The sequence below is a fragment of the Platalea leucorodia genome (assembly GCF_965183815.1).
Source record: "Platalea leucorodia genome assembly, chromosome: 3".
NCBI classification, from domain to species: Eukaryota; Metazoa; Chordata; class Aves; order Pelecaniformes; family Threskiornithidae; genus Platalea; species Platalea leucorodia.
The window spans coordinates 32,900,325-32,914,484 of NC_138825.1; the positions used below are offsets into that span (position 1 = coordinate 32,900,325).

The 14,160-nt window shown below is 46.9% G+C and overlaps 1 protein-coding gene across 3 annotated transcripts in view; it reads left to right on the forward strand.

Moving 5' to 3' along the window:
- LOC309588550 (uncharacterized protein) overlaps positions 1-14,160 on the forward strand; it is a 60,084-nt gene that overhangs the window by 26,255 nt on the left and 19,669 nt on the right. Inside the window, exon 4 of one of the 3 annotated variants that reach the window (XM_082308012.1) lies at positions 9,684-9,703. The exons of the other annotated variants lie outside the window; for them this stretch is intronic. Within the exon in view, the coding sequence (XP_082164138.1) occupies positions 9,684-9,703 (20 nt within the window). The remainder of the gene's footprint in view (positions 1-9,683; positions 9,704-14,160) is intronic. 3 annotated transcript variants of the gene reach the window in all.

The window sequence follows — 14,160 nt, forward strand, 5'->3', positions numbered from 1 at the left end:
CAGTAGTGAGGGAAGGCATGAGGAGCCCCACCCTGCCCCGAGGAGGTGATTAAGACTCTGCCAGGCAGCAGATATCTCTTTCTCTGTGGCCCGTAAGTGTTCCCTGGATGGTTATCTAATCCATGCAAAAACATGCTGTAATGGAAGTGCCTGTGTGCTGCCAGGGCTGGATGAATCAGAGAGTAAGAGAGCAGTAACCCATGTAGAACTTGGCCTAGCTGCTTCCTAGAAAGGGTAATGATTTCCTCCTCTTTCCTGAAGGAGGCCAGTTGACTATGTTGTCACTTCACTGACGGTAAGGCTCTCCTGCTGCCATCGTGCCATCTTGTAAATGCCAAGGGCAAGGCAGGTAGGATAATCTAGTCCTATTTCTAAGCTTTCAGCATCAATCAGCATGACAGAGGATAGAGCATTCTCACAGAGTGGTTGAGGTTGGAAGGGACCTCTGGAGGTTGTCTTGTCCAACCCCCCTGCTCAAGCAGGGTCGCCTACAGCCAGTTGCCTAGGACCATGTCGAGATGGCTTTTGAACATCTCTAAGGATGGAGACCCCACAACCTCCCTGAGCAACTTATGCCACTGCTCAGTCACCCTCACAGTAAAAGTGTTTCTTGATGTTCAGAGGGAACCTCCTCCTGTGTTTCAGTTTGTGCTCATTGCCTCTGGTCCTGGCACTGGGCACCACTGCAAAGCGCCTGGCTCCATCCTCCCTTCAGATATTTGTACACAATGATAAGATCCCTGAGCCTTCTCTTCTCCAGACTGAACAGTCCCAGCTCTCTCAGCCTCTCTTCATAGGAGAGATGCTCCAGTCCCTTAATCATCTTTGTGGCCCTCTGTCAGACACTCTCCAGTAGCTCCATGTCTCTTTTGTACTGGGGAGCCCAGAACTGGATACAGTACTCCAGGTGTGGCCTCACCAGTACAGGTTAGAGGGGAAGGATCATCTCCCTCAACCAGCTGGCAACATTCCTCCTAATGCAGCCAAGGATACCATTTACACCTTCACAGCAAGGGCACGTTGCTGGCTTATGTTCAGTCTGGTGCCCACCAGGACCCCCAGATCCTTTTCTGCAAAGCTGCTTTCCAGCTGGGTGGCCCCAGCAGGTACTTGTGCTTGGGGTTGTTCCTCCTCAGGTGCAGAACTTTGCACTTCCCCTTGTTGAACTTCATGAGGTTCCTGTCAGCCCATTTCTCCAGCCTGTTGAGGTCTCTCTGGGTGGCAGCACAACCCTCTGGTGTATCGGCTACTCCTCCCAGATTTGTGTTGTCAGCAAACTTGCTGAGGGTATGCTCTGCCCCATCATCCAGGTCATTAATGAAGATGTTGAACAAGATTGGATCCCGTGTTGGCTCCTGAGGCACATCACTAATTACTGGCCTCCAATTAGACTTTGTGCTATTGATCACAACCCTCTGAGCTTGGCCGTTCATCTCACTGTCTGCTCATCTAGCCTGGACATCAACAGCTTCTCTATGAGGTTCTATGTTCACTGTACATTGTTGAAATACAGAATTAATTTCTGTGCAAGTCCGCTCCAGCTCTGTGTGGCACTTCTGTCCTGCACTGTGACATCTGTTGATACTATGTTTGCCTTTCAGGTGTGCTGCTAGCAGACTTTCATTCTGATCACACATCTCTCGTTGGACCTCTAACACCATTGTGTCCTCCCTGGCACAGAGTGTGTTGGCTTGCCCATTCCGAGGGCCAAACACTTCTGCTCTTCACCTTAATCTCTTCCTTGTTTTACCTGAGGGCATTTCTGATCTGGTTTTGTCATGCATGCGAAGGGGCAACAGTTCAAGGGGGAGATGGGCGAGTGAGCCACTGTATGAGTGCTTCTGTCTGGAAATATTTATCTCTTTTTCCCTGGGTATCTGGCCATGTACCTTTGCCTTCTCTTCCTGGGAGCTTGCATGTTGGTGAATGTAGCTATTTGGACTACCATGCAGCCTGTGTACCATCTGGGCTGTCTCCAAGCACGAGCCAGTAGCTAGAACATCTGCTGAAACATCTGAAACCTGGTTCCTTGAGGTGCTGCTTTAGATCATGAAAGAGAGTGGGGATTAGGTTGGTCAGGGTGATTTGGAGTGCACCAGAGAGCTTGGTTGAGGAAAAGGAAAATGAGGGAAGGAAAGTAGATGTGGCTGAAGTTTGGGAGAGCATGTGTTGAAGGCAGGAGAGAACTGTGGGATAGGAAGGGGAAGAGGAAGGTAAGAATGGGTGGAGACAGAGCCAGAGAGAGTAATTTTGTTGCATTAAGATTCCCAAAAGGACAATAATAGCACCTGGCACCAGTGGCAGTAAATTATAAGTCCGAGGTTAAAGCCAACAGCTTATCATTTAGATTGGCAGGCTTGCTGGCTACCTTCCCAACCCCGCTGTCTTTCTTTTTTCTCTAAGCTCTAAAGCCTGGTAAGAAGGTATTAGACTAAAGCTGATTCTTTGGCTGCAGACCAGGGAGAAGAGATCAAATGGGCATATGGGCACCACTGGCATGTGTCCTTGGGCTGTGACTTAGGGAGAAGTCCTGAGTGAATCTGGTGATACTGTGTGAGGCTTGAACTCTTGGTGTGACTGAGAGGTAGGTAGGCCTGGAGAGAGCAAATTTTGAAGGTGGGGGGAAAGGTGCTCCCACCTGGAAGTGGCTGCCAGAATCTCTGCATGTGAATGGACAAGGTTGGGGTCTTGACCTCTTTAGCATTTTTCTTTGAAAGCACTGCAGAGAATAATTCCTACTGAACTACTAGAAGGAAAAGCACGGTCTCCCATATCTACTGGCAGTGGTTTATGGTAGGCTGCCAGCAGGCCACAAAAACCATACCTCAGCAAAACCTAGAGATGCTAACTGCAGCAACAATACAACTGGTTAAAATGTGATTTGAAGTGAGGTGAATGGCAGTCCAAGAGTGGGTGCTGGGTTGGATACCCAAAAGTGGCCATCCCAAGGGTGGCATATTCCCGTTCTGTCTCTTGTGTGTTGGCTGTTGCGGGTCCTTTTTGAAGAATGTTTTCCAAAGGATGTTTTGTTTCTTGCTTTGACACAGTACAGTGCAGAAGGATAATGCTGGCACGTTCTCTTCCCACTCTGAATTCAGCTCAAGTAGCCTCGAGGGCCTGGCAGATTAAGTAGTTTTGCTGCAACCTGTTTATATTTTCCAGCAAGACCAGTTAGTAGATGTTGCTTGGAAGTGAAGGTCAGGACCTTCTCTACAGTGCTCTCCTCTGGAATAGGGCTGGATTGTCCTCACTGCCCACAGCCTTGGTGTGTCTGGACTAGAAGGGGTGCCTGGGTTGGGTCCCAGAGTGGCTGTTGAGTTGGCCAGATACCTCTCCCTTCCCACTCCTCCCTCAGCATGTGGCTCATTGTGATACAAATATCTCATCGTTGCCTGGGGAGAAAAGGAGTTTGCAGGCGGCTTCACCATATGCTGTCACTGCCCATGTTGTATTTGGTCTGCGGGTGAATGGATCTCTCTTCAGGCATGATAAGTTACATCTTTTGCTTATGGTAGCAACCTCTGAAAAGGAGAAAGCCTTACAATTTACCACTTTGGAGGATCAGCGAGGTGAGCTTGAGGAGACTGGAAAGGGTAAATGGCTATTGGAAACCAAGCTGGTTATTCCTCATGTAGTCCAGAGAGTGTGTGATGGTGGTGGCAGTTTTCTGCTTGCCATTCTGACTTTATTATATACATTAAGAAACTGAAATGAGTGGAAGAGATAGGTTAGGCTTTTTCTTTTGTTCCTACCCTACCACCACCACCACCAAACATTGACTTCCTAGATAAAGGACTTACACAAGTGACCAGTCTCTTAGAAATCAGTACCCACAAGATAACTGGAGCTGCTACTGCTTAAAAATCAGATGGTAAGAGACGTATTCAAAGCACTACACAGAAGCGATAGTAGCAAGGAATGGAAAGCAAGAGCTTGTTTGTCCCCTTACTTTCTGCTGGCACTGCATAGCCCCATATCTCTGAAGTAGGATGCCTTCCTCGTCCAGCATGGCTTGGCACTGGTGTTTGAGAGGTGACACAGGTGTGCTTTGCACCCTGCAGCCTCCCCGTGGGGCAGTGCCTGTGAGAAGGAAGAAGGAAGGTGGTAGTGTGGGTTTGGAAACAGCAGAAACAGGGCGGTCATGTGATGGTGCAGATTAACTATTAATGCTGGGCTTTTGTGCTCCAATTTTGCCACCACAGACTGAAAGCAAGCAGCTTGTCCCAGAGCATGTCTGAGACTTCAAAATGCAGCAACCATTACTGTTCAATGGGCAGAAGCTGGCTGAGCTTTTAAGGCCAAGCCCGTGACTAGAGTAAACACTCTAGGAAATACTGTTTTTGAGACAAGCTTTGGTGTGGTAGAATAGCCAGTCTGGCTGTCAACAACACAGCTGTCCTTGGCATGGGCTGGGGTTTAGCTCTGATTTTCTGCCTTAGCTCTGAATAGCCTCTCCATTGTTGGCTTACATGAGAACCGCACTGCTGGGCTCTGCTCGCGCTTTCTTTCAGCCTGTTGATGTCAATGGGAGTTTTGGGCATTGGTCCACAGCTCATCTCACAGGAGGAGGCACTCAATAGAGTATACTTCTCATGTGTACGGAGACTGAGTTAAACCAGAGCAGATTCACTTCTAAAACTCCCTACCCTTCTCTAGAGCTGTGTTCCCAGTACGCGCTTCTTGTTGAGCTGCAATTGGTTTTGAGGAAATGATGACTGAGAAGTCAGATGAACCCTCCCGCTCCAAGCCAAAAACCACATAATTATATTTTTTCTAAATTCAAGGTTTCAAAAGCATAGGTGTCCTGGGGGCCACAGGTAAATTAAAAAAAAGCACAGATTAAGATACTTAAGAGAAACCCTATTAAGTTTGCTGGTTTTCTTCATCGAAAATAATCTTTTTAATCTCCTCTTGGACTTTACTTGCTTATGCAAGGCAATTTCCATAGGAATGAATTTGCAAAACTGAGGATCCTCTAGAGTGTTAGGCACTTAATGTAAATGAGAAGTCTGTGGTCATGTCTATACTAGGGCAAACTATATTTTTAATTCTAAAAATGTGCTTGTGTTTTAAAATCCTGGCATATCCTTGCAAGCTATAATTTCACCTTCGTGCGTTTGATTATGGAAAAAATGGGTTGAGCAGTTATACAAAAGATGAAACCCTGAATCAGTTTGCAAGTTACTTTGCAGTCTTACTGTAATTGTGCTCATTTCTGACAGCATAGATAAGTCTTTTGCCTACCTGTGGAGACTTTAGGAACTCCCTGTCTTACATATCGCTTCAGAGGCTCATCAGACACACCTATAGGCTCTGCTGTGACGGCATGTGGGTATCATACGATTAAGAAACAAGGAATAGTTTAACAAATCATTTTCCAAATTGTAAAGCTAGTGGATCTGTGCAGTTCCTAGCATAGGTAGAAATATCCTTAAAATGGAGCTGGTCAGATGTCTGTTTTTCTTACTGCTGTAAACCCGTTACTTGTTACGTCACAGGCGATGTGGTTTGCAGCTGGGGAAACTGCCATAGGTCAGGGAATGCCCTGGGTTTGTTCAGGAAAGTCTGTTACTGCTCTTGTTTTTTGTTATGTGCAGGAAAGACAGACAAGCCTCACATAAGAACGTGGTGTACCTGGCTAGATGATAAGACTGTATATTGAGCAGACCTTAATGTAAGTCTTGAAACCTAAGCTGTGGTGCTTTGTTCAGAGCTCTGATTGAAATAGCACAGTGAGTTCGTGATACGTGTATTTTCATTGTAGTTCTGAATTTGATGTGCTATCAAATCAAGCTCTTAGCTTGCTTTCAACTTAATATAATTTCCTGTCATCCTCTGAATAACATGGCTAGCTCTGTTAGAAACTAAGTGTTGTTAGAGGAATGAGTGTAATTACGAGCAGTGGAAATGGCGGTCTTGGAAAATATTTTTTTGAGCAGAGAGACTTCTAGTACAATGTATTTTAGTATTCTTGTATCTTTTCTTTCATGATACACCTAATAGTCTTTTCAAGTCTGACTGCTACAAGAAGTGTGAAAGGCGTTTTGAATGCATTAATTCTTCCCGTCTGCATTTTGCAGACTCTTTTACTATGGGCAGTTATGCTAAACAGCCTATGGAAAGACCCTAGATATGAGTGAAACATAAACCACAAGAAGCTGAAAAAAATCAGATTGCTATCTCATGATGTAGGGTTAGAAGTAGAAAGCAGCAGTAACTACTGCTGCAACTGTGAGACTTGCCTATGTTGCTTGGTCCACTGTATAAAACTCTGGACTGAGTTGAGACACCGGTTCATTTGCTTTCCAGATGCAACCATCCAAATCACTTGAACACCCTCAAAACTATTCATATAAATGTGGTATAAATTTTTGCTTTATTATCAACCTTCTTCTGCACAGAGGATCTTAATGAACTTGGCCTTGAAACATTCAGGTCTGCCTTTGTACTCTGCTCTTTCTTCTTTTAATGAGATAATCTGAACTTTTGCCCTTCTCCAGTGTGGTGCGTGAATGAGCCCTCTTGGTCCTAGGACATGACCATTTCGTAAGCATGAGATGGGCCAAAATCCTGAACTGAAAAAAGGAAGCACCGAAATGATTTGTGTGTTAAAATTGATGCATGTGTTGTGAGCACTGGCATGTGCTATACAGGCTCTGATATGGATCTTACAGGCCATTGACTTGAAGGTTTATTTCCAACAATTTGGAAAGTGGATCTCGATGCAGACAATGGAGTGGCATACATGAGGTCAGCAGTTCTCCAGCTAGTTCTTTGGGCACAGCTTTGGGCACAGCTGGGTTGCCATGCTCTGCTAACACCTGTCTAGAAGGGTAGTGGCCTGCTTCTGGCTCTGAGCTGGCACATCACTGCTCTTGCATAGGGGAGGTTTAAAAAGTTGGCAGGAGTAATGTGTATCCTGTGCTGGCACTCGTGGACAAGTGGAGATGCTGAAGCTCAGTGCATTGAAGTGTCCAGGGAAAAGCACTGTTTGCTGAATTGGTTGTATTGCTTCTCGCCTCGGGGAGGCTTCCCTGGACCAGCTTCTGTGCCATCTCCAGCCATGTGCAGCCATGAGGACGTGAACAAAGGGGATGCAACAGAGTATCAGAATCCGTGAGTGCTGATCATCAGTGCTGAAGGGAACCATATATCTGTTTAAGAGGAAGGACAAAGCACCGGACGTGGGATATTTGCTCCTCTGAAATCCTTGCAGGCTGTTCACATGGGTACAGGCCTAGGCCGGTCCTTTCAAAGTTGGTAGGTCAAACCCTATCACAAGCTCTGAGCTTCAACCTGTAAACACCACCCCAGGCCCCGTGCGCTGTGTAGCGTTACGCTGTGAGGCAGGTGTAGGCAGGCACTGATGCACGTGGGCATGGGAGAATGTTCAGCGCAGTGGTTAGTTACGTGCTGCATAAATGGATTAGCTCTCTGGAGTAAGAGGCCTTTATCCTATTAGCTAGCCAGCCACTTCAGCGTGTTCCCTTGTCGCTAATGTGTATGTGAGGTTCAGTGGGGCAAGGAAGCAGGGAGACAAGTAGGTGGTAGGGTGGGGAATGTAGGAACAGTTGGGTTATGTCATCATTTCTCTCTGGTTATTAATGTTCTACTATTCCCACTTCACGATGTCTATTTGAAGACAAAAAATGGTGTCTCTGTTTGTTAATCATCTTCATCTTCTGGCCTGCAATTTCTAATATAGTACTTGTTTATGTAAAATTATCTTCATGTGCTCATGCAAACAAATGGGATCTCACAAATGGGCATAGTCATGTAAGAGGAGAAGATGCTGAAATATGCTGCAGGGCTGTGCAGACACGACATGTACACGTGTGTGTGTGTGTGTCTTGGGACGAGAAGGAGTGGGACTCTGTGCCCTGCGTTCAGACTCTGTGGAGCCCGAGTAAGCCCCGTGGCTCAGGTTGTTTGCTTGTTTGCTTGTTTGTTTGAGACAGGCTTGTTTTGGCTTCCCAGAGCTGTTTATGCAGTCAAGTCTGCATTTGGCTTTTTCAAAGTTTCTCCACTGTCCATAAATCCAAGCTCTTGTCTGAAGACATGACCTTGTGTCTTTTCTTCTTAGTTGCCTTTGTGAGTGCTCCCAGCAGTACCGGCTGAACCCAAGGCAAGGGTTCCCCCAGGGTAAAGTCCTTTGCACTCAGCTGGAGAGAAGGTGGGAGGCGATTCAGAGTCACCTTTGGAGGTTTCCATTGTGAAGAACAGGCCATGCCTCCCTTCTGGCCACTGAAAAATCCTTTCCTGATTTAGTGCAATGAGTATACCCCATGTTGCCCTATTTTTGAGAAGCTCTACTAAGACCAACCCTCTGGCTAAGAATCTGGTGAAAAGGTGCATATTCCAGGTTCTCCCCAGGCAAACTCATTGATCTCCATTGGACATCTTCTGTGGTGCATTAGAGATACATACAGTGTGGTTTTTATGCTTCCTGAAAAGTCCTTTCTGCTAACTATACCCTCTGGGGCATGTTTTTGGGCTGACAAACAGGCATTCAGGGCCAAGAATTTATACCTTTAACCTTATGCACTTAATATCACCATCTAAAACATTCAGGTTAACTCTAAAAATGTGAAGAAATTGGCTTAAAAATCTAGACTTGAAACAACTTTGAGCTTTTTTTTTTTTTTCTTTTGCCTTCCATGTGTACAGCTATCCTTTCCTCTGCCGGGGTGAATCTGTGCAAGCGTGTACTCTCTTCTGGAAATCTGGTGTCCCGGATGCCTAGGCTGTTAGCTGGCTGGCTGGTACGCACGAGGCCCTGTGGCTTGCAGAGAGCTTTCAGAGTGTCTTGTAGTTTTTGCAGTTAGCTGAGAATGGTGTAAAGGTAATCTGGCACACGCTCTGGTAGCGCCTGTGTCCTTTGGGTTTGGAGCAGCCATCTGTGGATTCTCTTCCTCTTTCTGTCCCTGTAATGTCACAGCTAACAAGAGTCTGTACCTTTCACTGGTTTTAATTTTTTTTTTTCTTCTTTCCCAGGGTATACAGCTGTGTGACTTTCAGAGCCTCTCTGTGTCTCCCTGCTTAGAGGAAACTGTGTTTACTCTATCGCCTGACTTGTGCTAATGGCTTAACCCCTTCTTGGTGTGCTTGGGGACAGTGTTTAAACAGCAAATGGTGGAAGCGCCCGGGGCTGCTTGTTTCAAGCCCCCAGCACTGCCATCTCCCGTGTGCTGCAGCAGCAGAGCTGAGGGGGAACAGGATAAAGCCGCAGGAGGCAGCATGCCTTCTGCCCTAGCTCTGCCTATGGCAAAAGTCCGTGGGGAGGGAGGGCTTTGGAGTCACGTCCAAGCCAAGGCTTCAGTTAACATTCGCAAGCTGGGACTGCAGAAGTGAGACAAACTATAGAGACATCAGATGATATGTTAGACTAGACTGGACATTCCCTGTGGACAGCTTTGGAGCCAAGGCCAGGAATGAAGGGAGGAAACAGTCACGCTGGCAACCCTGAATTAAAAGCCTTGTAAGCTTTTTCTCAGGAGCTGCTACCATGCCTGCCAGCTGTGAAACTGGACCCCCCGTCCCTTCGCACCCCTTCTCCTTTCCCAGGCTCTAGTGAGCAGGAGGGGCGAGCCCAGTATTTGAACTTTGGTAACTCTGGCATGTGCAGATGAGTGATAGGGAATTAATGAATCCTGCCCCTTCTTTATATTTTTGTTACTCCACAGGTGCCGCAGTTTTCGGTCAGGTCTGTTTCCTGCACAAATGGAGCTTTGCATTTTTTCCAGGCGTCAAAGAAAACTCAGCGAGGGATTTGGGGTTGGCGAGGAGTGAATAGATGAGCCATCTGATGTACCCTGCAGATCAGCAGACTCAGACTCTGCCAGACCAGCAGGGGAAGTGGCTGCTGAGCCAGAGATGCTCCATACAGAGTGTTCACTTCCTCTATCCCCAAATTCAAATCAGAGGGCTAGCAGTAAAAGTGCCAGGGAAAATCTGTCCTGTTTTATCTGTGCCTAGAGGGATGGGGCTTCTGTACAGATCCAGAGCATATCTGGAGACCGTATGCATCAAAGATGACAGAGGAGCAGTAGAAAAATAGTTACCTACAGACAGGCAGAGAGTCTGCTTAGACCATAACTGCGTAACTAGGTAGCTGTGTCTGCATTAGCTGTGGCTCTAGTCTGATATTAAGGGAGAACTTCAAAAAGCAGCCTGTAATTTGAATAATTTTGTCTGCTGTCTGGGCCTTGGCAGTGGAGGGAATTCAGATGCTCTGCCAGGTGGCAGACCTTGCTGGCCAGGCTTTGGCTTATACTCTTCTGTAGCAGGCATCAACCAGGCACAGCAGCCTGGTGCCACTCTGCGGTGATCACCTGCCCATCCTTCCGGACTGAGATGCGACTGGCTTGTGCGTGTTTAGAGAGCAGTCACTTGTGGGATTGACTTGCTGTTCTGCCAGTTAAGACTCACTTGTGGTTCAGGGTCATTTTGTATTTGCTGTAGGCTCTCGCTCATTTCTCTTCAGCAGTGACAGCTGAGCCCCTCCCAGGACTGCACAAAATGAGGTGACTGATGACATCATGTTGGAGGGGATTTTGGTGACCGCAGAAGTTATTTTGTTGTGGTTTTCTTGGTCCACCGTTTGCTGAGTGTGTGATCCCGGGCAAGTTCCTGAAGTACACTTTTTTTGTAAGGCCTAGTCTGTTTTTTTTTTTTCTTTTTTTAATTTGAATTTATTCTCAATGATCAGCATTTCCTCTGCTGCCCTGTCCAGAGGTGCTAAGTGGTCAGTGTTTGGGGCTGTGGATTCATGGCATTTGCTGGCGGAGGTGTTGCCTGGAAAACTGGAGCTCCCCTGCCTGATAGAGATGGGGGCCCTTTATGACAGTGTTGAGAGACCAAATATGTTGATGTTTTGCAGAGGTTTCAGACAGATTGAGGATAAATGTGGGGAAAAAAGCATTAATGATTAATTCAACTGAATATTAAATAGAAATAACTTTCTAAAGAGTTCAGAGGCTTTTCAGGATGTTCCACAGCATCACCACAGCTTATAGTCTTCTGATGCTGGGGTTTGTTTTTGTAGGAGGGCACTGTTGGCCAAACCACTTGAATTAGCCTGTAAAGTGCTGCGAGGCTGTTTAACTTCTGGTGGAGCAGCCTCCAGGCTGTGACAGATCATAATTGCAATTTAAGGCTGTGGCTGAGATACAGCCCTCCTGGTGCTGTGCTGCTGCAGGGGCTGGGCAGGGAGCTCACGTCCATGTCTGGCCCATGGATGTGCTGGGTAGCGGCCTCGCACCCCTGGGCCCAGATGGCGGATGCTCGCCTGGCATGGAGCATCCCTGGCTGAGGGCTGCACAGAGTGATGCAAATGCTGAGTACCCTCGGGTGGTTGTTGGGAAGGCCTGGCTCCCTTGCTTCTCTGATGATTAAAGTCATGTGTGCCTGAGAGCCTCAGCCTGGCTTGGGGGTAAGGTCAGCTGGAGTTGCTTCAGCTTTACAGCAGTAAGGAGGAGCCTGTGACCTACTCTTTTTCCTTACAGTTTTTGTACTGCAGAACTAAGAGATGATGCCTATACCCTAGCAGCACTGCTCAGTGCCAAGGAATTTAAAAACCCAGTCCAAAATCAACGTACAAAATAGCTTTAAAAGTTTTTTTTGCTTGTTATCCTCCTAAACCGATTGGGAGGGCAGACCTGGCTTTGCCCCTTGCAGAGTATCCATCACCATTTTGGCGAAAGGACAGGAGCCACGGCCTGGCTCCCTCGCACCCTGCTGCATGGGCACGGAGCGCTGCTTGCCTGGGTGGGAGATGCCTGCAAAAGCAGAGGGCACTCGGCTGCGGCATTTTAGCCTGGAGGTGTCTGGAGCTGTCAGGTTGAAGAGGCACCAAAAGCTTCAGCCTTGCTGCTGAGCTCTGGCTGGGGCCTTGCGAGGTTTCATGCCTGGCTTGTGGGAGCGCTGCCTTTGGGGGTACCTGATCCCCTTCCTTTAATTCAGCCTGTGCTGTAAAAAGGGCCCTGCCAAAATTCCCCACTTCATCGGTAGCATGAGGCTGCTGCTGGTTCTCCTGTGTCTGTGTCTCCCTGCTCTCTGGTGGCTAGCAGCTGTGGGCCTGTGGCCTCCTGGGCTGTCTGCCCCATGCCACACTGTGGGACGTAGGTGGGACTTGGTCAAGCAGAAGCCTGCAGCCGCAGCGTGCTGCACAATAGCCACTTTGTGCAGCGCCCTGACCTCATCTGCCCACTGCGCTGCAGCTGCGCCCCTGCCCTGCGCCTTAACCCTCCGCACACTCTCCCTGCCTGAGCAGTGGTGGGGCAGGGGACAGGCTTTGTTCGGCAGCTGGCTGGTGGGGAAGGCTACTCCTCCTGGCCCAAACCTGGCTCTGGGGGCTCATAGGGAAGGCGGTCAAGCAGGCTTCTTGCTCTCAAATGCATTCCCAGGAGAGAAGGGCCATGGGGCCAGGCTCCCCTGGCCAGCTCGGCATGTGCACTGAGAGTGGCGTTGGGCTGGAGCTCACACATCGGCGTTGCCTCTGCACCAGCCTCTGCCTCACCTCCTTGTTGAGGCCCCTTCAGTTCTCTGCTTATTGGGCCATGGAGCTGCTTCACTGCCTTGCTGTCTTTTTTCTCTTTATGGACATCACATCACTGGGCATGATTTCTCCCTTCTCATCAGCCTTCTGCTATGACTTAAAGTGCAGTTTCTCCTCACATTGTAATGTTTCTTCTTTTGATTCTGTCTCTGAACAAACAAAGCAGCATCATCAGTCTGTTTCTATATTTATTTTCTGTGCTAGACATTCAAGCTTGGTCTGTCTTGTTCCTGGAAGACTTTGGACAACTGGGAAACTGGCTGGTAGGGTTAACAGCATGGAAGTAAAACAAGAGTTAGGGAGCTGAGGAGACTTTTTCTTAAAACTTGGACTGCTTTAAACTTTGTATCCTGTCAAGAGCTTTAAGAGGTCAACAAGTGACAGACCCAACCATACCTTCAGTCAAAGTGCACCAGCCCTTCTGTGGAGGGTCCTCAGCAAAACTAATGAAAGGCAGACTTCTGGCCTGCTTGGTGTTCTTCTAAAAGTCTGGTATTTGGGTCAAGGTGCAGCACAGTTACTAAATACAGGCTTTTTAAAAATTTTGATATCTTTTTCATTAAACAAGTGAAAATCACTGCAAAATTCTTAAGTCGTAACAAGCTGATTGTATGTCAGTATGTAGCATTTGAAGTGTGCTGATTTATTGTAAATTAAATGATGCCTTAAGTTGAACTGAGAGTTCCTGTGCTCTCTTGCATGAAATAGTCTAAACTGGTTTGAGAGAAATGGTAGTAGTTACACTGCATCCAACTCTAGACAGGCCCTTAGGTTTGAAACTACAACCAGATAATAAAATTAAATAAATGATAATTTAAAAAAAAACACCAGTAGACAGAAGAGCTGTTGTTTTGTCCTATGGAGGTAGTGAAAATGAAACCATTCTAAAAATAGAAACATGCATATAAAAAGCAGATGTAAGATGAAAGGTGTTTGTTAATATACAAGCTGATATTTTGCATTGTACACTGATTTAAGAGATTGTTCAAACTCTTAAATATTTTAAAATTAAGCTGTGATGCTTGCCTTTAAACTGTTCATTGCCAGAGTTTTAAATATTTATTTTTGAACTGCCTTTGAACTGCAGTAGTGTGACATAAGTTCATCCTTCTTGAGGATTTCACTATGCCTAGAATGACCTTGCTTTAAGAATACCTGTATTTTGTTTGTTAATATATATCACAATCATCTGGATGATGCAGTTTGTATACAATTGTTCCAGATACAATAGCTTGTGTGCATAAGCAAATACTTGCTTGCACCACTTACCGTCTGGGTTAGTTCAGAACTGCTCAAGTCTGCGTTAGAGGACCTGGAGCACTACTGCTTAATCGGAGATGTCCCCTGAAGCAAGGCTGGACTAGAGGGCTGTGCTCTGAGACAAGCAGGGGTGGTGGTTCATCTCTGCTCTTAATGTGATACTTTGACGTGGCGGTGATGTGCAGCGAGGCCATGCATGACAGTTCAGGGGTTCATTACTGCATGTCATTCAGTAAATATGTAACCCTGTAAGTGATGACTTCCAGTCCCTGCAACTTTCTTTTAAGTCCAGGTCCAGGACAGAGAAAGTCACAGGGTTATGAGCACAGTATTTGTATAATAGG